This window comes from Onychostoma macrolepis, chromosome 17, assembly GCF_012432095.1.
Source record: "Onychostoma macrolepis isolate SWU-2019 chromosome 17, ASM1243209v1, whole genome shotgun sequence".
NCBI lineage: Eukaryota > Metazoa > Chordata > Actinopteri > Cypriniformes > Cyprinidae > Onychostoma > Onychostoma macrolepis.
In genome coordinates this window covers 29,398,668-29,426,241 of record NC_081171.1, presented here as the reverse complement: position 1 = coordinate 29,426,241, position 27,574 = coordinate 29,398,668, and the positions used below count along the sequence as shown (strand labels likewise).

At 37.6% G+C, this 27,574-nt stretch overlaps 1 protein-coding gene across 2 annotated transcripts in view; it reads right to left on the bottom strand.

The window, feature by feature from the left end:
- Positions 1-328: 328 nt before the first annotated feature.
- The window catches only part of atp6v1c2 (ATPase H+ transporting V1 subunit C2), a 27,311-nt gene continuing 65 nt past the window's right edge, over positions 329-27,574 (bottom strand). The window contains exons 2-15 of one of the 2 annotated variants that reach the window (XM_058749972.1): positions 25,252-25,295; positions 24,389-24,532; positions 22,186-22,253; positions 19,854-19,939; positions 19,527-19,589; positions 15,426-15,520; positions 15,213-15,304; positions 10,891-10,989; positions 10,733-10,801; positions 10,132-10,224; positions 9,426-9,513; positions 2,700-2,797; positions 2,481-2,610; positions 329-974 (exon numbers count right to left, since the gene is read on the bottom strand). In XM_058749972.1, coding sequence (XP_058605955.1) covers positions 879-974; positions 2,481-2,610; positions 2,700-2,797; positions 9,426-9,513; positions 10,132-10,224; positions 10,733-10,801; positions 10,891-10,989; positions 15,213-15,304; positions 15,426-15,520; positions 19,527-19,589; positions 19,854-19,939; positions 22,186-22,253; positions 24,389-24,532; positions 25,252-25,254 — 1,224 coding nt within the window. In that variant the 5' untranslated portion in view covers positions 25,255-25,295 and the 3' untranslated portion in view covers positions 329-878. The remainder of the gene's footprint in view (positions 975-2,480; positions 2,611-2,699; positions 2,798-9,425; positions 9,514-10,131; positions 10,225-10,732; positions 10,802-10,890; positions 10,990-15,212; positions 15,305-15,425; positions 15,521-19,526; positions 19,590-19,853; positions 19,940-22,185; positions 22,254-24,388; positions 24,533-25,251; positions 25,296-27,574) is intronic. The other variant, XM_058749973.1, reaches the window with a different exon arrangement.

The window sequence follows — 27,574 nt, the reverse complement described above, 5'->3', positions numbered from 1 at the left end:
AACAGTGTAATTATAAATGTAATTACAGAAATTAATTACAGATGTAATTATATGCAGGTATTTTCTAAAATATAAGTACAACGTAAAAACATGCATGTACACAAAAAGTGCATTGTATCAAATGATTAATTATCCATGTAAGCCCACCTAATATAAAGCGGGACCGACAATGCAATCATTTTTTGCAAATACACTTGTGTGCGTGTGTGCGCATGTGTGGCGTGTGTGTGCGTGTGTGTGTGTGTTGAATTACAACATACATGTTGAAATTGTCACAACTCACGGGGAGCACGGAAACCAGGAACGAGGAATTCAGAACACGGGAGTTTAATATTCAAAATAGGAACACAGATCACAGGCAGGGTAGACACTTAAAGACCGACAAACACTAACTGAAAGGACTGAGGGTTTTAAAGACAGGACAATCATGGAAACTAAGGAGACACACCTGGAATCAAATTAACACAATCAGACTGGGAAGAAACTGGGTCACAGGGAACACATGGGGAGCAAAAACCACAACAAAACAGTCCAGGGGCGTGACAGAAATAAAACATTTTGTTATACATTTTTATTGTGTATTTAAAATGTATTTTTTTAAATATATTTTTAGTATGATACATTTCCAGAGTATAAAACCTGGGATCAATGTTACAACTAATCTGTAATTCAGATGATTCTGTAATTTGGCAACAAAAATAGTCATTTAAAAACCAGTATAGTTCCCAAGTAAATGTATCTGTCTTCACAACTTCACACACTGCAGGTCATAAAGTTCACACTCAATAACCATGCCTTCCATCTGCTTGTCAGGGTTTATTTAAATCTGCAAGATGCAAAACAATAAGTGCCAAATAAAGTTATTCTATGATTTAGCATTAACTTGGATCCACCAAATGAATTTTGATAGGATAACAGATGTAAGAGTAATATTCCTGCTGGCTGGTGTTTCCATCTGGGATATCAAGTACCACCTAGGAAGAATGACAGAAAGAGAAAAAAAACCTTCACTTTCTGGGAAAAGGATGCAAACTATTAATAAACAAACAGTTGCTGCATTCAGGGAAGCCTCTGACTCTTTTTTCCTACATAACAAATCATCTGCACCTCAGAGTACACAGATAAAAAGCAATAACAGCTGCTGTCATCTTGTGTTTGGATGCCTGATTTTTAGGAATGCAAATCTGTGAGCCAGTTCTGGGAGGTAATTATACCAAATTATTTTGACGGCAGTCTTTGGCTCAGGCATTTTAGACTGACTAAAACAAATGGGGTGAAACGGGATTGCTATTCTGGTTAATCCAGTTATCTAATGGTATGTTGAGGCAAAGTCACATTAGTTGTTTGTTTTTTTTTTGTTGGTGTTGTTGTTGTTGTTGTTGTGTATCCAGGAATTGATTCTGTAATTTTGTTATTCGGTATATTTATTTTCATTGTAGTTTATGTGCATGTTTTCTTACTGAATAAAAAAAATAACCACCTCAGTTGAGTACATTCCTTTTTTATGCACATTTTAAGATTTTATGAGCATCTTGGTGTTTTTTATGCAATATCCCAAACCTTGTACAGTATATAAAAATATGAAGAGTCTGAAATATTCTTCTAAAATTAGCATTTTTATCAGGCTCCTATATTTATGTTCAGTTATTTCACTTTAATTGCATAGAAAAGGACCTATACACTGCCATTAGAGTAAAATTACTGAACCTACACATGGGAGCCTGAAAAAAAATGCTCATTTTAGATGAAATTTTCAGATGGCACTTAGAGGCTTTTGTATCCGAACTCTTCATATATAAATGTAAACAGCTAATGTCAGTGAGCAGTTCTACAATTCTGATATTTTTGAGGTATTTCTACACTGTAAAAAAAAAAAAAAAGTTGAGCGAACTTAAAAAAAAACATTTTTTACCAGCTTCAGCAGATTTTTGAGTTTGCTCAACTTGTTTTTGTGGGAGATTCTCAAATTTGTGTTGTATGAACTTAAAAACAACAAGTTGAGAAAACTCAAAAATCTGCTGAAGTTTGTTGCCTTAAAATTTTAAGTTGGCTCAACCTTTTTCTTTTTACAGTGTAGGGTGTTATTGTGTAATTTTTGAAGTTTCAACACTTTAGTCCCATTCGTTACAAAAGAGTGAGTAGCAGGTGTTTAATTCTTTGGAATTTTCCCTTTTGTGTTTCACGTAAGAAATAAAAAGTCACACGGCTTTGAAATGACATGAGGGTGAGTATAAATGCTAGTAGATGTAGTAACCACACCACCTGGTATTAAAGAGGATCTTTTTCCATTGATGACTATTCAAAAATATTTCTTTTTTTTTCTTCTTTTTTTTCAAAAATATTTCTATATGCAGCCAATTTTTTTTCAAGCAACATTTAAACTTTCCGTATTTTATAATAGAAAGTAATTTCTGGGTGCACCAATCCTTTAATCGTGTGTTACTTTGGAGGTACAAAAAGAGAATGAAAACAAATCTTACATCTGGTTTACCGGTTGCCGCTGCTGGGTCGAGGTGTTTGAATAAAGAGTTGAGTTGCTTCCTTAGCTGCTTCCAACTCTTCTTAGTGGGTTGTAGCAAAATAGCTTGGAAACTGACCGGCAGACCGTACCTAACCAACAGCAGAGCAATTGCAATGAGTTTTGTGTTTATCTGTTTATATGTATGATTTATTTAGTTTACTTCAAGTATACGTTTTACCTGAGAACTGACTCAACGAATGTACGGAGGACCTTGATGTGAATCCAGGCCACAAAGATCTCACTGAAATTTACCTTTAGCCAACACAAAAATGTTCTCTGTTGGGACAAACAAGCACACTGTTATCATTGCACTGATTCTTGAGACATTGAATAAAACTTTTACTGGCCATTAATTTTGAAATTAATCACAGATGATCACTAGAATGCTCTAACACAATTTAGTTCTCTCTTTTTTTCAATTTAGTCTCTCACTATCCCCCAAAAAAATGCTCTCACTAGCCCATCCTCATATCTATATTACATGTTGGTTAAAAATATATATTAAACTTCAGCCAAACAGAAATATTGGTATATACATTTACTGCTATGTCCTGTGAGAATGAAAAGGTTAACATTGTAACCGCTCCCCTTCTCTTTAAAAGAACGAGCCACTACAATATATTTTGAGAGAGGGGCCCACCAACCTTTCTCCATAAGTGTACCTTAAAACACAAATATCTTGACACAAATGACCAAATCAATACACAGAGTGAGATTAAACCAATTATTATTGTGTGGTAGAAGTTGGCATAATCCAATCACAACATAAACAACAAAAAAACGACAGTCTCGGTTGCTTTGTGAAATGCAAGCATGTAGGTTTGCAAGCATACAAACAGGAGTGGAAACTGGTTGAAAGTTAAGCATAGTCCAATGGGGAACATGAATGTCACTGAATGTCTGTAGTACTTATCAATGAAGACGATGATATCGAAGGTGATGACGATGATTCTGATGAAGACGACAAAGCTCAATGTGCATCCAACAAACTCCACCATATAGTCCCAAAACCACTCTAGTCCCCGAGTGAGGAAACTCAAACGGTCCACGACAGCAACAGGAAACCCATCCTAGAGATATCTCCCAGGTACATACAGCGTGGCCTTCAGTGGCAAGAATAACCACAGGTACAAAAGAGTCCCTATTGATTGAGCTTAAAACATCGACGTTTTCTCAACCTGGACTCTAAACATTGAAGGTAGCATGAGAAGCCATGCTTCCTCCCAACCAAACAATGTAACTCACTCTACTACCACACCTGGGCTTAATATAGAGGAGGGGAGCACCCTAGAGCCCCCAGAGGGCTGTAGTAAAACTGCACCCTAACTAAATCCATAGTAACAGCGCTATGGGCTGTTACATACCCCCCTGCTCAATGGAAGATTTGTCATAACCGTGACAAATCTTAAGATTCTGTACATGGTAGGTATCAACGTTAGACGGATCAGACTCAAGGGAAACAGAGTAATTAACAGGACCTAAGCGTTTGACAACTTTTATGGACCTTTCCATTTTATGGAAAGTTTGGCCATAAAGCCAGCATCTGCTCTGGATAAAGGATGAGTCCGTACCCAAACTACATCTCCAACATGAAACTGTACTGGTTTGTGGCGCTGGTCGTAGTACCGTTTCTGCTTGGCTTGGGCTCGCTCCACATTCTCCTTTACCAGACTGATGAGGTCCTTTTGTCGGTCAAGTAAGGAATAGAAAGGGCTGTCAGGTGGTTGCTAAAGAGCTCTTTCCATAGGTCCTTTGAGTTTGCGCCCAAGAGCGACTTCTGCCGGGGTAAATCCTGTGCTCTCATGCCAGGCAGAATTAATGGCGAATCTGAATTCTGCTAACCATTTGTCCCACTGCCGATGTTGTTCTCCTACATAGGATGCTATCATAGTTTTAAGATTACGATTTACCCGCTCAGTCAAATTTGTCTGAGGATGGTACGCAGTAGTCAACTTTTGGACAACTCCCCACTGCTTTCCCAAGTGCCCGCTGAGTGGATTGTCGTGGGCATAATTCAGAAAGGCCTCCCGATGAACAGATGGAATTATCAGTTGGTATTTTTGTCCTTTCTGACCATCAGGCACACTGCGAAACAGAAAACCATTCTTCACAATGTATTGGATTCGTGAAGCATCTGGTACAGTCTGATTCTCAGCTTTGGCCATCAGCTCTTGAACTTCACGGTCATTACTTTGTGATATTGCAATTTGAGTGAGGTCTACTGGCATGCTGACTTGTGATGCAGTGGTCTTGGAAGCGTTAACAATGAAGATCGTGTCAGGCAGAGCATTGTGATTTTGAGTTCTGGACAATACGTCCGGTACTGTGTTACATTGTCCCTTCCTGTATTTTACAGTGAAATGGAATCCCTGTAACCGTATTGTCCAACGAATGAGGCGAGAAGAAGGCTTTGGGTGTTGGAAGGCCCATGTCAGGGCAGCATGGTCAGTGATGACTTCGAAGGGCCGACCTTCAAGGTATGGCCGCCACTTTTCAACAGCCCAGACTACGGCCAAACACTCCTTTTCTGATACTGAATATGCTCTCTCGGCTCCTCTGAGCAACCGAGAAGCATAGGCAATCACATGCTCCTCTCCTGAGGATTCCTGTGTAAGAACAGCTCCCAGGCCTAAGTCACTTGCGTCAGTTTGCACTCGAAAACTCTTGCTAAAATCAGGTGCTATTAAAACAGGAGCTTGTACCAGATCTTGCTTAATTGTGTCAAATGCGCTCTGACACTGTTCTGTCCACATCCATGTCGAGTTTTTCTGCTTCAAAGCGTGCAGTGGTGCGGCTTTCTCTGAAAAGTGAGATATAAAACGGTGGTACCAACCTGCCAATCCTAAGAACCTTTGTACGTCCTTGATGGATTGAGGGACAGGGAATGATTTCACTGCATCGACTTTAGCTGGATCTGTCTTTACACCTTCATCTGAAACTATATGTCCAAGGAATGCAAGTGATCTTTGAATAAAATTGCATTTCTTCAGATTAAGCGTGAGTCCAGCCTTGTGAAGACATGTGAATACTTGGTAGAGGTGTTGTAGATGTTCTCCCATGGTCTTAGAATAGATGACAATGTCATCAATATATACCATGCAACACGTGCCCCTTACTTCTCGGAGAACATGTTCCATTAGCCGTTGAAAAGACGCAGAGGCATTTTTTAGGCCGAAGGGAAGACAAAGAAATTCATATAGCCCTGTGGATGTTACAAAGGCGGTCTTTTGAATGCTGTCGGACTCCATTTCCAGCTGCCAGTAACCACTTTTTAGGTCCAGCGTACTAAAAATAGTGGCACCATGTAGTGACTCCAAGATATCCTGTATCTGGGGCATGGGGTAAGCATCTAGGTGAGTCTTAGCATTCAATCCACGATAGTCAATACACAGCCTAGATCCTCCATCCTTCTTTTGTACCACCACTACCGGAGAAGCCCAGGGGGATGTAGATGGTCGAATGATCCCTTTGTCTAGCAGATCCTGTATCTGCTCTTCAATGAACTGCTGCTTTTCAATAGAGACCTTATACACACGCTTCCTTAACGGTACTTCATCAGTGGTAATGATGCGGTGTTTAATAAGGTTAGTGCGACCGATTTCTTGAGTACACACAGTAGGCCAGCTCAACATTAAACTCTCCAACTTTTCTTTTGTCTGCGGATCTGTGTCTGCTGCCGAAGAAAGTTGGTGTATGCACTGAAGAGTTTCGTCGCTGCAGGCAGGTGAAGAAATGGCAAGGTAAAAATGCATGGTGGGATTGATATCATGATGAAGAAAGGGGAAGGTTTTTACTTTCATAGACCCTGCAATGGGCAGGCTATACTGGGCATTGTGAAAGTCTGGCACCATTCCGGTCTTCAACAGAAAATCCATTCCCAGTATGATGGGTACTGTCAGATCAGTATCTCTCATTATATAAAATGCCAGGTCTACAATCTGTCCTTGCACTTCACACTTCCACGTCACCTTTCCAATGGCGGTCTGCTTTTGTCCATTGGCCAGTAGAAAGGATTGTCCTTCACTGGGTTGGTACTGCTCTTGGGGCCACAACTTGTTACAAAAAGATTTCTGGATCAGCGAGTAAGTGCTACCTGTGTCAACCAAGGCAATGGCATACCTGTCTTGTAGAATTATCGGCTGGGTGATATTTCTATAGTCATGCTGCACAGCCTTTTGGAAAGATTGCACTACTCGATTGCTTGCTTGTGGTGGTTTTTGCTGAGGATCGTGAACTGAAGAGACTTTCCTCTTCTGTTCCTCCACATTAGCCTGACTCCAATATCTTTTGGACTCATCAAAATCTCTCTCTATTTGGGTTCCAACCCGTACTAATTCTCCCACGTCTTTGACGGTCCCACGTAGTAAACTAGCAAGCCGGGGATTACAATTTCTAAGAATGGCTTGGACCATTTCCTTCTCAGTCATTCCTTTTCTCCACCGCACACACAATGCTCGATAGTGAAATGCAAAATCTCTGATACTTTCTTTGGTACCTTGTTTCCTCTCTAACGGTTTTCTTGCTGCAACATCATAGTCCTCACTTAAAAAAGAGTGCAGAAAACTTTCTTTAAACTGGCTCCAGTTATATACCTTCCTTCGTTCTGCCATCCACCAATCCTTTGCGGTGCCCTTGAGAACAGCAGTGAGTGAGGCGAGGATTTCATCATCGCTAAGGGGTCGGACAGCAAAATATTCTTGGCAATGTTCAATAAATACCACAGGATCATCCTCTTGGGTACTACCAAAAGTAGGGAAATCTAGTTTCACTGGGGGATTATACTGTACTGCGGATTGGCTGCCCTGCATTGGTAAGTAACTGGACTGTACACTGTAAGCTGTATTTCTTTGTTTAGAGTGGGGAAAGGAAACTGTAGAATTAGGGACTGGGGCAATCGGGGTGGATGCAGATGGCAAACAAGGATTGGAATCTGTGCTCCAATTGACGATCCCTTCGCTTTAAGCAATCTACAACAGATTGGCCCAGCTCCTGAACCAGCAGTTCCACTTGACTCTTCACTTTCTCACACTCACGTTGTATTTGATATGACATTCTTTCCTCTTTTTGCATCGTCTTTCAAATTCACCATAAGAAACGTTCGTACTCACTCTCTGGCCAAAGTCAGCTAGTTGGTCTTCGATACCAGCGAACCGATCTGTCAGGCGTTCAATCAACGATCCCACTGAAGCAGCCGGGTCGTGGTTTGTTTCAGGATCAATCGCCGGTGGTGGTGGAGGAGGTGGAAAATGGGAATCATCTGGAACCTCAGGTACATTGTCCTCATTTCCCACACTTTCGTCATCTGAATCAATATACAAGTCACTAAAAGTGTGGATTAAGTCTCTTAGGGGTTCCCTTCGTGTAGTGAACGGAGCAGAAGCAAACTCCCCATCAGGCACGGCCTCAATCCCATCCAGAGCAATCTGGCTGTCCCTATTGTAAGACATGGTCACTGTTAAAGGTAACAAATATAAGGCTTAATGGTCCCTGTTCGGGCGCCAATATGTAACCGCTCCCCTTCTCTTTAAAAGAACGAGCCACTACAATATATTTTGAGAGAGGGGCCCACCAACCTTTCTCCATAAGTGTACCTTAAAACACAAATATGTTGACACAAATGACCAAATCAATACACAGAGTGAGATTAAACCAATTATTATTGTGTGGTAGAAGTTGGCATAAACCAATCACAACATAAACAACAAAAAAACAACAGTCTCGGTTGCTTTGTGAAATGCAAGCATGTAGGTTTGCAAGCATACAAACAGGAGTGGAAACTGGTTGAAAGTTAAGCATAGTCCAATGGGGAACATGAATGTCACTGAATGTCTGTAGTACTTATCAATGAAGACGATGATATCGAAGGTGATGACGATGATTCTGATGAAGACGACAAAGCTCAATGTGCATCCAACAAACTCCACCATATAGTCCCAAAACCACTCTAGTCCCCGAGTGAGGAAACTCAAACTGTCCACGACAGCAACAGGAAACCCATCCTAGAGATATCTCCCAGGTACATACAGCGTGGCCTTCAGTGGCAAGAATAACCACAGGTACAAAAGAGTCCCTATTGATTGAGCTTAAAACATCGACGTTTTCTCAACCAGGACTCTAAACATTGAAGGTAGCATGAGAAGCCATGCTTCCTCCCAACCAAACAATGTAACTCACTCTACTACCACACCTGGGCTTAATATAGAGGAGGGGAGCACCCTAGAGCCCCCAGAGGGCTGTAGTAAAACTGCACCCTAACTAAATCCATAGTAACAGCGCTATGGGCTGTTACAACATTATAAGGTTTCATGTCTACTTTTTTGCCAGCACTCTCAGATATTGAAATTAAGGATAGCATTAAATCAAACAATATCACGGTCTGTCTCTACCATGAAGATATTTTTCCATATTTCACCTGTTATAAGGTCAATTAGTAGCTAGTAAAAATGACAAAAATAAATTGCATGCATGCATTTAACGCATAAAATGGGAAATATGGAAATTTTTCAACAAGATTTTTGTACTGACGAATTGAAGCTAAAAATTGGGATTGAAAACATCCAGTCTCATGCCATTCTGTAGTCTACTGAAGGTGTAGATTTGAAATTACATATCATAAATATTCTTTAAGACAGTACACATGTTTTTATCTAACGGTGTTGGTGACAGACAAAAAAATCAAAACAAAATAAAAAAGTGTGAAAATGGAAAAAGCAGGAGGTTGCATCCAAACACAGTTGAACATGTTGAAGAATCATTGATGCAAAATGCTTATTTGATCATCTCTGTGGTCTGTTTTTTTTTTTCTTCTCTATAAACAGTGCTCAATAAAGAACTTTAAATGAATATTGTTTAGTGTTTATATTAGGAAAAAAGAATAGGCTCTCAGTTATTAGGATTTACTTACATACAGTTCCTTCTTATCCACAGCAAGATGGCCTATCTCCTGCTTTTGCTTCTCGGCTTCATCCAGGTTGTATTCCCGCACTGTAAACCTGTTGGCCACCACAGGAATAAGTAGTTTCTTTATTCAGCCTAAATAAGCATAGAGGCACATCAAACCTTGTTAAAAAGAAGTGCACTTAATTGTATTAAATAAATATTAAAATTAAATATTAAATATTAAATTCTTAAAAGTATATGAAAAAACTGTACACTTTCAGAAAAAAAAAGGTTTAAAAGCTGTCATAGGGGCGGTACACTTTAAAAAGTTACTAATATGTTCCATTTAAGTATATGTATGTACAATTTAAATACTAATATGTACCTTTAAGGCACTTTTATGCACCCTTTAGAGGTCATGCCACTTATGTACATTTTTAAAGGAGAGTGTACTTGCAGATCTTGAGTGAACTCATGGCAAATTGGTCTTCCAGGTTTTGATGTCACTCCATAGAAGTAATTATGAAATTACTTATGAACATGTACTTCAGTTCTACTTAGGTGGCACTCAAAAGCACTCTAAAGTTTTGTTAATTGCATTTAATATAAATTCAATAATATATTTTCTTTTAATTGAAATGAACATCCAAATAAATGTCCAAAAACACTCTTTTTAAAAGTCTGCATCTTTTTAACAAGGCTGTGTAGTAAAGATTTGAGAGTAAGCTTACTTGTGCTTTTTGGCATTGGTTTTGAATTCGGCAATGACATTCTTAAACAGGGTTACTGTGAAAATCCCTGCATCTGCATCCTCAACCAACTTCCTGTTATACAAATATAAACATAGTTATTATGCCATGCAAAAGAGTAGAGGCAAACTGAAAAATGACTATGGTTTGGTTGATATGTCTGAAACAGAGAGAAAATACACAGAGCCAATTAAAGCCAATGAGTTGGAAACCATCTCCCAGACTACAGCCAGACAAACTACGACAACCAGACAGTAACTTGATAATACAGCTGGATTAGCCTTCTGCTACATGGTTAAAGCAAGATATGTAAAATGAGATGAAATCTGGGCTGTCGAAACAACAGTGTTCCCACGCCTGTTTTTTCAGTGAATTTCCATGACCTTTCCAGTCATTCATGATTACTAGATACAGATTTCATAATAGCATTTTATAGAGATTAAGGGGGTGGATGTCCAGATATCAATGATCAATTAATCCGCGATTAATGCATTTAAACTATTAAAATTACAATTTTCAGATTTTCCATGACCGTGGGAACCCTGAAATACAAACCACTCAACAAACATGCATGGGGACCAACCGGCTGGAACGAGGAACCACAAACTTTGACATCGACTCATATGTCTTCTCCCATAGTGCATATGCCGTTCTACAGAAATGATGTAACAAATAAATTTTAAAAAAAATGCTTGATCAGTAATATGTGAGCTAAGATATGCTCTCAGAGTTCACACTGACCTGGGCACCACAGCTAGCAGTGTTGTGAGGTACTCTGAATTCAAAACCAAGTCCTCCTTTTTCACAATATTGGTCAATGCACGGGTCTGCAAGCTTCCCCTGGTTAAGTACAGCAGTAGTGATGGTTATTAAGTTTTCTTTGAATCTCACATAAACGTCCAGGTCACATTTAAAAACTAAGAACCTCATTTTACATTTTTGCATTTAGAAGGGAAATGTATGGAGCAGGGGCGTCATGCACTCATTATTTTTGAGGGGGCACGAGTGTGTGTGTGTGTTTGTGTGGGCATGTGACACACAGCAGCCACAATAGCACAATAGCACTATATATATATATATATATATAATTTTTTTTTTTTTTTTTTTTAAACATTCCCAAACGCATTAACTATATCATGAAATATCTCAATTCTCACCTTTATAGATTATGTTAGTTGATCTGTAGTGGGCGATGGTCAAAGTAACCTAATTTTCTATTAACTATGTATAAAAACCTGTCTGTTTACTTAAGTAACATATATGGGTGTCATGCCATAACATAGTTTTAATACAACTGACTTTTATATTTAATGTGAATTAACATTGAAAGTTATGAATAAAAACATTGTAAGTTAGGGTACTTATCATAACACTTTCATTGTACAGAAAGAGAGCAAAGAACATTTACATTATCAAAGAACATTTTCACTGACAGAGTTCAAGCACTCTCAAAAACTCCCATTAAAATCACTGAAGCTGTTTACACAGTGAAATGAATATCTTACTTACATATTCGTACACACATTTGCACTTTGTTATTTCTGACGAGACAATTTGCCAGAAAGAGTGCCTCTGATTGACTATTGCATTCATAAGCTCAACAGAATCGTGTGATTGGTTATAATGCGCTGTGCAGTAAAACCGCGTCTGTCTCTGGCTCAGGGCCAGCCAGCAAACACAGATTTGTATTTAGCAGCTGATGATATGAAGCGCTGAACGATTTAATCACGCTGGTATGATTGTATCAATTATAGAAAATATTATTCAGGTATTTTTTGTCCTTTGGAAGCTGCATTCAAAATCCACTTGGCTCAAAAATCTGAGGGGGCACTGGATTTCATGCTATGGGGAGCGCCATCAGCGTGACTTGAGTCTGAGCACATGTAGCAAACATGCCAATTCATTGGGCGATGGCAGTTCATGTTGGCAGTTCACTTTCATGTTGGTTCCTCTACTTCCCTGCACAAGTTTGCAAGCCTTTTCAAACCCTACTGAAAACCTGTAAAACTAGCACCCAAACCTCCTAGATGAATCAGAGACTATACAAGCTACATAGAAATTCCTCCATTATCTCAACACCTCAGTGTGGAGATGTAGGATGAATAAGGCGGTCACCGTGATTTTGCCAAGTAAGACATGTTCCTGGATCAACATCTTTTGTTGATCCTGGATCAACATTATTGTCCAAAAATATAGACTTAACTCAATCTCTACCCCTAAACCTAACCCTACCCATAATTTATTCCTAAAATAAGTGAGAAATCATAGCTGATTAACAAGGGTGTCGAAGCACCTAACCCTGATCATAAGCCTAAAACTTTTATTTCCTGAAAAGTTATCCCTCAATTCTGATTGGTTGATTGGAATGACGTTCCAGGATCAACAAGGATGTTGATCCAGGAACATGTTGTACTTGGTGAAATCACGCTCACCAAGGCTCCCAACTGTTTGAGTAGCTCTTTCTGTCACTTGTTTCATATTGCACTCTGAGTAGTATTTGTTTACTTATGCATACCGGCACTTTTTCAGCAAGATACTGTACTTTGGTTCAGATATCCTGAAGTATGTTTTTCAAGGGTTGAGGTATATTCTCCACTATGTTAGGGTCTAAAGTATAATTTTACACTCCCCTGTGGATGGTTGCGTGGTAGAAACCTGGCAAGCAGAGGTAGTTGACCTGTGGGGTGTCCCTTCTTATATATTGCATACTACGGTTAGCATTAGAGTAAAGTGCTAGCTATAGAGAGTCCTAGAGAATTATCATTATTTAAGTCAGGATTGAGCTGCTCTCCTCAATGTCGTGGGGTTTTTAAGTAGGGCATATATGGGATCAGATTCCCATAGTAGGCATAAGCTTCCCTGTGGCCTCCTTGGGTTTGGAGTATGGTGGGTGAGAGTTATTGGCAAATGGCAACCTGCCTTTCTCTTGTTTGCTCCTCTGACTAGGAGGTTTGGTTGCTGGTTTCACAGGGATTGAGTTTTGTTTTAGAACTAAATCACTCTCCTTGTCACACCTTGTTGCTTGTGCCCTCTAGTCAATGGTTAAGCAAAGTGAACAGAGTTAGGTAGGGCAGTATATATTCCCTTTACTTTGGTTATGTCCCTCCCCAACTCTTTTTTGGTTCTTGAAGTAGGGATATCACTCCCCTTTGTGCCTTTACTCAATGCAGGGTATGAGCTGCTCTCCTCCTGTTACTTTTGAGACTTGAAGTAGGGCCTAAGCTTCCCTGTGGCTCCTTTGAGGTTTAGAGCCTGGGTAATGAGAGTTACTGGGCAAAGCATTATGTCCTGCTCTTGTTTGCCTCCCTTTCCTGAGTAAGCTGTGGGGATGTATGCTCCCCCTTGGAGGAGTGCTAACATTGAAGGTTGTAGTATGTAGTGCTATTTACTGAGCATTTCTAGCATCTTTCATGCTTCCTTTGGTAGGCTGTTTGAGTAGTACATTAGGGTAGAGCAAGGCAAACAGACGTTCCCTTTCAATCAGACACATCCGATGTTATGACATTGACGTTTGGGTTCCTTATAGAAAGCGCCACAACTACTTAACTGTGTTACGAGATCTGGTGATGCAGAAGATGGCAGGTACAAGCATGCCAAGTAACAGCTATCATTCCACATCGTAGCCTACCTAGTCACTATTATTTGTATAGCGCTTTTAACAATGCCACGTTGGTAGTGAGGGAATAGGAGGCAGCTTAGGGCAGAGAAAGGTGCCCTTCACAACTTCGTGACCTCCTCATGCACCTCCGGGAAAATTGGCACTGAGGCTGGTTATGGCTGCAAGTTGCGCCACATGTCTAGGAACCGATCGTCCAGCCGAGAACACTCCAGGTTGGGTGGAGGTTTCCACTCAAGCCCAATGTTCTCGACTGCCCAGGAAAGCATAGAAGACACTTCAGAGTCAGACTCTGACTTTGCAGTGCTCCCAGAAGGAGAAAGCTCATCAGAGTCCTCATCCTATGAAGCACCTGGTCCTCCTCCAGAACCCCAAATGAAATTGTTGGACTGCTGTGAGACAGCCCGGCAATCTCCTTCGGGAGCTTGATGGCATGCAACAAGGTCCGTGAGGACTGGCATGACAGAAGAGCTCCCACTGTAACCCTCAGATCCAGAGTGCTAACCAACGAGGACTAATGCTTTCCAGAATTTCCGGGCTGAGCTGCAGCTGAGGGGACTTCCCCCCTCACGAGAAGGGAAAGTCACGATCTCAACATTGCCATGGACATGTGCTCACAATGAGGATATGAACCATCCATGAACGAAGTCTCAGCATGTTTACGGCCCAGACACATGAGACAACTATCGTGGCTGTCAGAGGGGGTCAGGAAACAACCTAATCTAGAAATGCTAAAAAGACACTCTCATCTGTGTAGCTCTTCAAGGGAAACTGCTCTTTTGATGCCAAAGCGCCAAGGGGGGAATCACAGAATTTAACCGTGCTATGACAGGGGAAACACCACTGAATGCACCGTAAACAGAAGTGGCCAACAAAGAGAATTTCCCGCAGGTGATTGGAGAAAACGAAAAGCACATATAGCAGCAACCGTTTGGCTCCAAACAAAAATCTGAATGAGTGCATACACTCCACCTTCTTATATACCGGCGTGCACGGAGGAGTGGCTGCATGCTAATTCCACTCGTCAATGTCTCTGTGGCCTGTTTTTACTACACAGAGGTGATTGGGGCTCACAAGGGAAACCCCAAACATCCGTATCGACGTAACTAGAGCATGACTGACTGAAAGGGAACCATGTTTTTTTATTATTATTAACATCACAAAAGTTTTGCGAGTGAATATCGTTTCTTAAGAGAATGCAAAAGTTTTATGAGCGAATGCAAAAGCATTGAAATATATTTTTTCCTTCCATTCCCTCATATTATTTTCATCACAAAAGTTTTGCAAGTGAACTCAAAAGTTTCTCGGGAAAATACTAAAGCATTGAAATATAATTTTTCCTGTAATATAATTTTTAATGAAAACAATGCAAAAAATAGTTCTAAAATAGACCTCAAAATATTATGTTTGTCCTCATGATATGATATTTCATGATATGAAAACTCACTCAGTTTTTCGCTCAAAGCTTTGAATACTGGCTTTCACATGACTGTAAGCCGCCCTGCGGGATTTCAACTCGGTGTCCACCTGAGAAACTTGCTAACATACATACAAACACACACACAACCACCCACACAGACAAACATTTATACAATAGAACAGGCATATAGAAACAAATAGTTGTAATTGTTTAAGAAGGTGTTTTATATAAGGGGTATACTTTGGAGATGATGTCAGCGAGGGTTTTCAGAGGCTGTGCAGTGGGGTATTTGGCTCTGTCCCATTGAAACCTGGTCACATATGTTGCCAAATCCACTGAAACATCAAGAAAAAAGTGAATGCTGTAAGCAGAACAGCGGCATAATTACAACAGCAGGCAGATAAAGTGATTTCTCATTTACTATACAGAATATGTCCTTTAATATTTTTTTTGTGGAAGTGCAGCTATTAACTGCTTAAATTAGCAGGATTCAGTCAGATTTACTGAATAGAAACCTTTCACTTAGTGTGGAATCAATCTCAATAGACATCTTTTTTAAAATTTTATAAAACTTCATAAAGGCCTATACTGCAAAAGATCAAATTTCTAAATTGGTTTACAGTGCAGTGTTCTGTAGTTCAGTGTGCTACGCATGACAAAATGGCATCAATGTAACCCCTGCAGTTCTACTTCCCACGTACTTGCTCAGAGCAGGATTCGAACCTATCTTTCTGGCATGGGAGGTAGGTGCGCTAATAAGGACGCTACAGACTGCAGCCTCTAACACCAGTTCCTAGCACACCTCTTGAGATCATGAGGTTTACATCTTACCATCTGGCTTCTGTTACACTCACAATAATGCACTTATGTTTATTGGTGAGTTTCCGATTTGTAAAGCTTGGAAGCACATGAGTGTTTATTACATAAGCTGAAGTTGTCTAAATCATATATTTTAGGTGAGACTACTTGTCCTTGTGGATGGACTTCTGGTTATGGCTGCTGATAGCCTATAATTCATGTGGGAGTTTGCACCATGTAAAAGGACTCTAAGGATATTTACACCACATTATTTTCTGGTGTCCTTGTGTTTATCATGCAAAACTTAGTCCAACTGGTTATGACATAACTTCACTTGTGAAAAAGAAGTACAGGTACATCTCAATAAATTAGAATGTCGTGGAAAAGTTCATTTATTTCAGTAATTCAACTAAAATTGTGAAAATTGTGTATTAAATAAATTCAATGCACACAGACTGAAGTAGTTTAAGTCTTTGGTTCTTTTAATTGCGATGATTTTGGCTCACATTTAACAAAAACCCACCAATTCACTATCTCAACAAATTAGAATATGGTGACATGCCAATCAGCTAATTAACTCAAAACACCTGCAAAGGTTTCCTGAGCCTTCAAAATGGTCTCTCAATTTGGTTCACTAGGCTACACAATCATGGGGAAGACTGCTGATCTGACAGTTGTCCAGAAGACAATCATTGACACCCTTCACAAGGAGGGTGAGCCACAAACATTCATTGCCAAAGAAGCTGGCTGTTCACAGAGTGCTGTATCCAAGCATGTTAACAGAAAGTTGAGTGGAAGGAAAAAGTGTGGAAGAAAAAGATGCACAACCAACCGAGAGAACCGCAGCCTTATGAGGATTGTCAAGCAAAATCGATTCAAGAATTTGGGTGAACTTCACAAGGAATGGACTGAGGCCGGGGTCAAGGCATCAAGAGCCACCACACACAGACGTGTCAAGGAATTTGGCTACGGTTGTTATATTCCACTTGTTAAGCCACTCCTGAACCACAGACGACGTCAGAAGCGTCTTACCTGGGCTAAGGAGAAGAAGAACTGGACTGTTGCCCAGTGGTCCAAAGTCCTATTTTCAGATGAGAGCAAGTTTTGTATTTCATTTGGAAACCAAGGTCCTAGAGTCTGGAGGAAGGGTGGAGAAGCTCATAGCCCAAGTTGCTTGAAGTCCAGTGTTAAGTTTCCACAGTCTGTGATGATTTGGGGTGCAATGTCATCTGCTGGTGTTGATCCATTGTGTTTTTTCGTCACTGCACCTGTTTACCAAGAAATTTTGGAGCATTTCATGCTTCCTTCTGCTGACCAGCTTTTTAAAGGTGCTGATTTCATTTTCCAGCAGGATTTGGCACCTGCCCACACTGCCAAACGCACCAAAAGTTGATTTAATGACCATAGTGTTGGTGTGCTTGACTGGCCAGCAAACTCACCAGACCTGAACCCCATAGAGAATCTATGGAGTATTGTCAAGAGGAAAATGAGAAACAAGAGACCAAAAAATGCAGATGAGCTGAAGGCCACTGTCAAAGAAACCTGGGCTTCCATACCACCTCAGTAGTGCCACAAACTGATCACCTCCATGCCACGCCGAATTGAGGCAGCAATTAAAGCAAAAGGAGCCCCAACCAAGTATTGAAAACATATACAGTAAATGACCATACTTTCCAGAATGCCAAAAATTCAACTAAATTCTTTTTTTTTTTTTTTTTTTTTGGACTTATGAAGTATTCTATTTTGTTGAGATAGTGAATTGGTGGGTTTTTGTTAAATGTGAGCCAAAATCATCACAATTAAAAGAACCAAAGACTTAAACTACTTCAGTCTGTGTGCATTGAATTTATTTAATACACGAGTTTGACAATTTGAGTTGAATTACTGAATTATTCAATGTATACTTTAGCATTTTTTAATGAATGAATGAGGCATTTATATAGCGCTTTTATTGTGTATTGCTGTACACCCAAAGCGCTTTACAATCATATTTGGGGGGGGGGGCATTGTGTTTGAAATGTGGTTAAAGTACAACCCGAATTCCGTAAATGTTGGGATGTTTTTTAAATTTGAATAAAATGAAAACTAAAAGACTTTCAAATCACATGAGCCAATATTTTATTCACAATAGAACATAGAGAACATAACAAATGTTTAAACTGAGAAATTTTACACTTTTATCCACTAAATGAGCTCAATTCAAATTTGATGCCAGCTACAGGTCTCAAAAAAGTTGGCACGGGGGCAACAAAGGGCTGAAAAAGCAAGAAATTTTGAAAAGATTCAGCTGGGAGAACATCTAGCAACTGATTAAGTTAATTGACATCAGGTCTGTAACATGATTAGCTATAAAAGGGATGTCTTAGAGAGGCAGAGTCAAAGTAAAGTTGGGCAGAGGCTCTCCAATCTGTGAAATAGTGCTTAAAAAGATTGTGGAATATTTCAAAAACAACGTTCCTCAACATCAAATTGCAAATGCTTTGCAAATCTCATCATCTACAGTGCATAACATCATCAAAAGATTCTGAGAAACTGGAGAAATGTCTGTGAGTAAGGGACAAGGCCGAAGACTTTTGTTGGATGCCCGTGGTCTTCAGGCCCTCAGACGACACTGCATCACTTATTGGAATGATTCTGTCATTAGCATTACTAAATGGGCCCAGGAATACTTCCAGAAAGCACTGTCGGTAAACACAATCCGCCATGCCATCTGCAGATGCCAACTAAAGCTCTATCATGCAAAAAGGAAGCCATATGTGAACATAGTCCAGAAGCGCCGTCGTGTCCTGTGGGCCAAGGCTCATTTAAAATGGACTGTTTCAAAGTGGAAAATAGTTCTATGGTCAGACGAGTCCAAATTTGACATTCTTGTTGGAAATCACGGGCGCCGTGAAATTAGCTCATTTTGTGCATAAAATTGTAAAATTTCTCCGTTTAAACATTTGTTATGTTATCTATGTTCTATTGTGAATAAAATATTGGCTCATGTGATTTGAAAGTATTTAAGTTTTCATTTTATTCAAATTTAAAAAACGTCCCACCATTTACGGAATTCGGGTTGTATACTGCTGAATGTACTGGCAATGATAAAGTAAAATATATTTTAATGTAACTGCTATTAAAACTTACATGTCATGTAAAACATATTAACGCTAAATGTAACATCAAATACACAATGCAGTTCAAATAAACATACTTCACATGTGTAGCGTATGTTAGTCAGCACATCAAGAGAAGTGTATTAAAATTATTTTAAAATGTAAAACTTTTAATTTGCCATTATTACAAAGTGCATTTTTTCAAAACATTTTTTTTTTTTCAAAAAGTTTGTTAAGAAACAGTCTTGAAAGTGTCTCTTTTTCACTACATATAAGTATTTCATTAATATTATATTAGCAGTTTTAAAAAATATATATACTTCTAATATTACAAGTGCACTTTCGATACAATTAAGTGCACTTCATCAAAGGTTGAAAGATATGCTTATACCTTTACACTAATAAGGTTAGTACTAGCTCAGAAAGTTAGCAAATGTTAGCATACCTTGTATAGTCTGGAAGTACGATTTCAAAGGTGTCTGATGATCTTTCTGATGAGTCCTGTGCTCTGTTGATAATATTAACAAAGCATTACTGAGACTTTTGATTAACAATCAAAGAAATGAAACAATCTCGCAAGGCAATGATCATTTGCATGCATTTGCATGGTATGTAACACTTCCAATAAGCCATGTTTATATCTTATGCAACTTGATCTCGCGGTGAACATGGCCTGGTTCAGAGGAGGTGGCCTTCTGCTAATGAGCTCTTCTCTGCTTTGGCTCTTCTCAGGTTTAGTTGTTACAGAGGAGTGCTCCCCACATTCACTCACCTCCGTTGGCCAGCATGCTCTCCAGCAGTTTTCCACTGAACTCTTCCATCACCTCACCCAAACACTGAGAGGTCTGACGCATCACACTGTGTTACAGTGGTACAAGAGAATGCAGAAGAGTGACATGTTGGTTAAGGGTCTATACTTGAACAGTAGTTAATGTACAATTTATTATGAATGAACTAACACTTTTTATACCATTTATTTATATCTTTAATTCATAAATAAGTAATGCACTTCAGATCTTCAAAGTATATTTAAAAACAGAACTTGAAGACATATAATAATAAAATATAAGGCTACTTAAGGAGAGTACACTTGTTTCTTAACATATTTAAGTACACATTTTCATAAGTGTGATAATGTGTCAAGTTTACGTTAAAGTTGTCGTGCTTTGAAAAAGTACACTTATTTTGATGTGTTGAGTAACATACTAAAGCACATGTAAAGCACTTGATTATCATTTTAACTGCGTTATTCAATATTACATTTGCATGAAGAGTTTTTATTCTAAAATTAGCATTTTTCTCCTGTTTATGTTCAGTTGTTTCACTTTAATTGCATGAAAAGGAGCTATTCATTAAAGTGAAATTACTGAACCTATTAAATATATGAATATATAACATAAATACAATACCTAGACTCCACTCTCTAAACTTAACAAGATAATAAGGTCATGAAACAATACTGTTTTAAATCTTTAGCGATGAATCACTGTAAAACGTAATCATTTTAAGGCAGCGGGTTTCCTCATTTTTTTTAAGTTAAGTCAACTTATCACTTTTTACAGTAATCTTGGAGCTGCAAAATATCTCTCAGCCAGGATAATGATAATTAAGCATAGGTATTTGCTAGTGTTCACACTTAGAGCTATGACCCCAAAGGTCACCTCAGCACCTGAACCCGGTGTAACCTTGTCTGGAAGTCATATGAATGGATATCGTAGACTGAAAGAGAGAAAGGAGTAAAGGAGAGGGCAGTTTCCACAACACATAAACACTGCAGCTGAGACAGGAAGATTCATGTCAGCTGGCACCTGAAACTGGACTCGACTGGATTGAGTGACAACAGCTCGAGAAATTTCCCACAAACACATGGAGGTGAACGTGCTATAGAACACATCAGTCTGATCTATAGTCCTTACTGGTAATATGGGGATATATTAAAGTGACAAAGAACCTGTAAACCCCACACACCATCAGAAGAAGATCTAATAGATTCTTAATCCTATAAAGTCTACTGTATCATATTTGATTGGAAAATTTCTAAGGCCTCTAAATGATCAACATGGTCAAAACTGAAAATGGTGAATAATCTGTTGTACACAATCTACATGCCTTCTGTCATCTGACTGATAGTTTAGATGTTTTTAGTAATAAAATATATTTTATTATAATTGTGCAAACGTCCATCTTCAGCTCGTGCTTCACGTGTCTTTTTGCTGTCAAATCTTGACCGATTTTATAAAATAAATTTAAGAATAACTTTGATACTGTCATATCTTTTATATTGGACTGAAACTTTTGGCAACTTTATTTGATCTATTTGATCTTTTTTTATAAAAATCATGTTCAAATGTGAGTCTCAAATACGATCATCAGGCTTTTGAAGAACATTTATTTGTTCATCTCTCAATCGTCATTGTATTGAATTACATTATATGTTTGTATCATAAAACTAAGCATCTAAATATCATCTTACTAAGGCATATTATTGGAGATATAGAGTGACGACTGATATTTATATAATTTTATGCAGGTATCTACTATACTGTTATAAAGATCTCATTGATTTAAATTACAAGAGATCAGAGTGTTATCTTACTTATTGGTCATATAAATATCAGCATCTGCAAAATTTTGTATGTTTGCTTGCTTTGGGACATGAATAAATTCATGTTTTTTCCCCTTCCATATTCTCACTATGCCATACTATATACTGTATAAGAAATCCTGATTTATCAAATATGATACAAAACATAAAACACATGCTTTTTATTATTTGTTATACTTTTTTTAAAATATATAGGCCTACATATATAGCTTTTCTGACAATTTGTTTATGTACACTTTTTTTATATGCACTTTACAGGGTTAAATGGCATTAGGTGATTGCAAACACATTCACTAAAAATATTCCATTATTACAATCATACCCTAAAAACAACTTTAAATAACTGGTTGCTAGTAACTAGAAACAACTAAAAAGGACAAAGGTGGGCCTATTATTACTGGAATGTATTATAATATAGAAAGCAGTTCAGTAATGAACACATGATGCATTTATATATTTAGATACACATAATTGTAATTTTTCAAGCAATAGTGCTTACCCCTCCGTATAGGAGTCCAGTCTGGACAGGTCATCAGAGACCCCCAGTAGCACATCCAGCGTTCCTACCTTCAGAAACATCACAATAAACCGTTACACAAGCTACAGCAATGGCATTATAGATGAATCAAACATAACAAAATGCACTGAGGGCCCATTATACTACATGCCTCCCAAAAATATATACCACTTCAACCTTTGAGAGATCAAACATTTAGCCAATATTTTTTTTACCATCAAAACACCTAAATCATAGCAGAAATTTCTGAAACCACTTTTTGAGAAGTTGCTCCTGATGGAGACATTTGACAATCTAACACCTGTTTTGATGCACAGACAGACACACAGTTAAGCTCTTTTGAATCCATTAATTCATATGGAACAAATTGGTCACTAACTAGAGTCATGTTGCCAAGACAGGGCAATTCAAAACCAGTCACATGGTTTGTAAAGGGAAATCACGCTATCCATTATCATTCTATACAAACTTAAACTTCTGTTAATTAAAGTTAAAGGTGAAAAGTGTATCTTTCTCCTTTCTCACTTTCTAAAGAGTGTAACACTGTGGCACTCATAGTTTGAGTGGCCCAAATGTAAAATTCTGGCTAAACCACTGGCATGGGTTTGAGGAAAGACTGTCTATTTAATCCAAACAATGGCAGACACTTGTGCAGTATAATCAAAATAACCTGCTTGGAAATAATCAATATTATATTCCATTTTGTGCCCATTTTCTCATTACATCGAGAGTTCACCAAAAAAATGAACATTCTGTTATTATTTACTCACCTTCATGTCGTTCCAAAACTGTATGATTAACTTCTTCTGTCGAACATAAAGGAAGATATTTTGAGAATTATCTTGTAAGCCAATGGGCACCAAAACTATATGGTTACCAACATTCTCCAAAGAAAAAAGACATCATACAGGTTTAAATTGACATGAAGATGAGTAAATGATGACAGATCTTTTGAGTGAACCTTTTTGGGTGAAATAACAATTTGATCCAGCAGAATCCAGACCCACAGCATCTGCATGTAAAACTGCTTTCTTAAGACAAATACACGGGAAAAGTTGAGCCAACTTAAAATTTTAAGCCCTCCACCTTCTTGGTAACCAATGACGGTAACCACTGACTTCAATAATATTTTTTCTATACTATGGCTACCGTCAACTGTTTGGTTATCAACATTTTTCCAAAATCTTCATTTGTGTTCAACTGAAGAAAGAAACAGGTTTGGAACAACTTAAGGATGAGTAAATCACTTTTAGTTTTGTGTACCTTCTTACATGTATCCAAGAATTAAAATCATTTAAATTTCATAATTTCAGCATAACTCATTTACATTGGTATCTCCATGACAGACCGGAAGTGACATTATTTGGACCTTATAATTTGCTCTGGAAGTGCAAGTCTAAATATTGTAATTACGCATTTTGAGCACATGAATGACAGAAGGAAGTTGTATTTATGAATAAAAAAAACTCATTTCTAAATGAGTTGCCAAGTTGTGACATTTGAAGGAGTGCATCACATTGAAATATGGTGAAAATATTGATCTATTACATAGATAACATAATATGATATACCTATAATCTATATAAAGCGACAATGAGTTAATCACCCAACTATTATTTATAATAAAGAGAGTTACCAACCATGCACGAACAAGAGAAAGAAATGAATTTCCTCATTTTTAATTCTCATGTAGCTATTGGTGATTACTGTTCACAATATAATTATTTTGCTTTGTTTAGGCTACTTCTGCATTATGTTTCAGGCTTCTGTAATTCTGGGAAATTTAATTTCCCAGGTGCACTTGAAGGCAGCAGAAGTATAATCTCATTATATAAAATCATAGCATTGACTGCATTTATCAAGCTCAACAATTTAACACTATTTTCAAAGTATTTGTAATGATATAATGAGTCAGTAAGAATCAGTAAAAAGATTTTGGCACTTATTTTTACTGACTCTTGATTGAAAAAGTAGAAAAAACCTTTTGTTAAGAACTTCAAACTCTATTTTGTACTCTATTCGTGGAAAGTGTCTAAAAATGAACCTTTTTCTATTATTGTTTACTGTCCATTGATTATTGACCTTAAGCAACAATTTTCAACTATAAGCCTCGGACTGGCCTATAGTGAAGCACCGGAGATCCTCCAGAGAGCCCAGAAGTCTTAGAAGAAGAGTGTTTCCTTACCTTCAGCTCTGGGATGTGAAATCTGGAGCTCGTGGCCAGACCTGTTTTGGCTGAGACCCGTTTGAGTTTCTCTAAAGACTGACAGCTGATTTTATCCAGAGGAACCGAAATCAACCAGAACTCCATCATGCTGGTTCTTCTCACCTGTGACAGCAGTCTGTGACTTAGAATGAGTCAAATTATGAATTCTAGTGGACGTACATTGAGCAGTTGCTGACTGTATCACTGGTTTGCTGACTACAGTGTCTGAGAAGATTAGGTTTCTGAGACAGACGAGCACAATTCTCATGTTCTAAAGACACTAAAGTTTTATGATGAGAGTAAATGAGGTAATACCTCATCAAGATCAGCTAAAGAAATAGTCTGTGAGATCCATCTTCAGTTTTTACAAAATCCATTTGTGTGCATGATTCAATTCAATTCAAGAATTTAATGTCATCTGTTGAAATCATGTCGCTTAAACTGATAATACAATGCATTCAGCAAACTATACTCAGGATAAATTGATTTATATTTAATTAATGCACATTTATATTTAATGTAATGAGCATCTTTAACAACAACAGTTTTACAAGTTTATCAATACATTTAGAATAAATAATGAGTTCACATAGATTCTCACTTACCTGTGGTTAGTTAGGTTTACTGTGTATTTTGCATAGGCAGGTGTAAGAAGCTTACATACAACAGTGAAGAAATGAATGTAAAATGTAGTATTATAAAATGAATTAATAGGATAAAGGTTAGTGAATGAAGTATGCGTACTTCATGAGGTATGTGAGGAAAGGCAGACAGTGGACTGTTATGTAAAGTGATCGCTGGTAAAGCATTGTGAGAGAACAGGTGTTGTGTGCAAACATTACCATAATGAGAGACACGCGCTCTTCTCACATTGCATTCCGTGATGCTGAAGAGAGAGAGAGAGATTTCAACAAATACCTCTCCTCACAGATGTTACCAAGCCAAATTTTTAGATTTGACTTCAGACAGCATGGTTCTCACATGCTTTCATGGCGAAGCCCAAAAGGCACCAAAAAATAACTGTTCTTTGACTTTTCTGGTCATTTGTGAATTTTTGTGGATTTTTATGCCTTTATAGGACAGAAAACATTGCAAAAAATGCTTTTCTTACTTAGATTTGTAGTCTTGTTTCCATCCAAAATATCTAAAAATTCTTAAATCAAGAAGGATTTTCTAGGGAAGTAAAAATTATTGTCTTGTTTTCAGCAAAAACAAGTCAAAATTAAGTGAGTTTTGCTCTAAACAAGCAAAATAGTCTGACAATGGGGTAAGTAAAATAATCTTATTTCAAACAGAAAACAAGAATATTTTGCTGACCCCATTGGCAGATTATTTTGCTTGTTTCAAGCAAAAACACTTAATTTTGACTTGTTTTTGCTGAAAACAAGACAATAATTTTTACTTGTCTAGAAAATCCTTCGTGATTTAAGAATTTTTAGATATTTTGGATGGAAACAAGACTAAAAATCTAAGTAAGAAAAGCATTTTTGCAGTGAAGCACAGGGTGCAAAGACAAGGACTATATGTGAAAACACTGCCCACGAGGCTATCGGCTCCAACATTTTTGCGGATTTTTAATATATAGGGGTAGCCTTTACAGAAATATTACAATTGAAAAGCATAAAAAACAAAATGCCAAATGAATATTATAAAATATATAATGAAAGTATTGGCCCCCTGGAGTTTTGTCACTGGTGTTACCGTTTAATGGTATTAATCATTTATTTTGTAATAAAAATCACACTGATGACATGATTTGACTTTCTTCCACCTATTTCATAAAGATCTATGAAAAAAGGCCCATGATAAGTCCATTGTCTCTTTTCAGTTATCAGATATTTTCTCAGTTATCTCATGATTTCATATGAAGCTTTTAGTTGAAGTCACTGGTATGACCTACCTTATTGTTAGGGAATTGTAAAAAACTAGAATACAATTGGATTAAACTACTTAATTTGGTGAGTATACCATGATTGACAACATGTGGTTTGATACCTTGCAGCAGACAGTAAAATGCATTTTTCATGAAAATTGTCAATGGTGTTACTGTCACTGGTTTTACCTTCCTTGTGGGTAACACCAGTGAAGATCAGTTTATGTTTATGTTCTTTTACTAACTGCTTTCACTAAATGCCAAATGTATGCCAAATGTAAAAGTTTAGTCTCATCTAATAATTATAGTTGAAGAATAAGGATCTTTGGTCTAATGTATGTCACTGGTGTTACCATGTTTTGTTTTTGTTTTTTCTGTCACATTAAATAAAATGTACCACATGTGACATGATAATAATTTTACATCCATTGAATTCTGCTTCACTCAAGAGTTAAGATTTAAAGGATAGCATCATTACTTGTTTATAATGGTTTTCAAATATTTTCATTTTATAACAAATACATGGTTGCGCAAATGAACTAACATCATTCAATCACACTTTTAACAAACCTGATTAAAATAAATAAAGCATAATATCTTTATTTGTTGCATTATCATTATTTTTTCTGTAACTCTGACTACATGTGCTGAAAAAAAATAGAGAAATAATATTTCATAAAAACCTTTAAAACTGCCAAAGAAGTAAGGTAACACCAGTGAAAATAAAATGGTACATGTGGTCTTTAAATAAATGTACAAAAATATATTTTTAAAATAAACAAAAATCATTAAGCTGTCATTTATGTGTATTCATAAAGTCAAAAGGTAATCTAATAATGTGGTCTAAGTTTAAATGTTACATTTTTATTTTTTTAATGTAAGACATCTCGCCATACCAAAAGTGGACGTTTCTGTAGAATGACCCACAGAACACCCACCTAATTCTACCAAATGAAATATTTTGCAGCTGAGAATAACTAGGAAAATGCATATTCACATACATTTTATTTCAAAATAGAGATAATTGTAAATAATAGTGTTTTTGCAATGTCCATCTTTTAAGTGGGTCTTGAATTCTAAACTCGAATATAGGCTATATATATATATATATATATATATATCCCCCCCTCTGGTTTATATAAAATCGTTTAAATTCTCCTAAAACAATACATATGGGAGAATAGATAAAAGAACATTTAAAATAGGCTACATGTGTGACATAAAATGGTGCTCATCAATCAGTTAGAGAATAGTCATTTTAGCGCTGCTACCAAAAATAAAATAAAATAAAA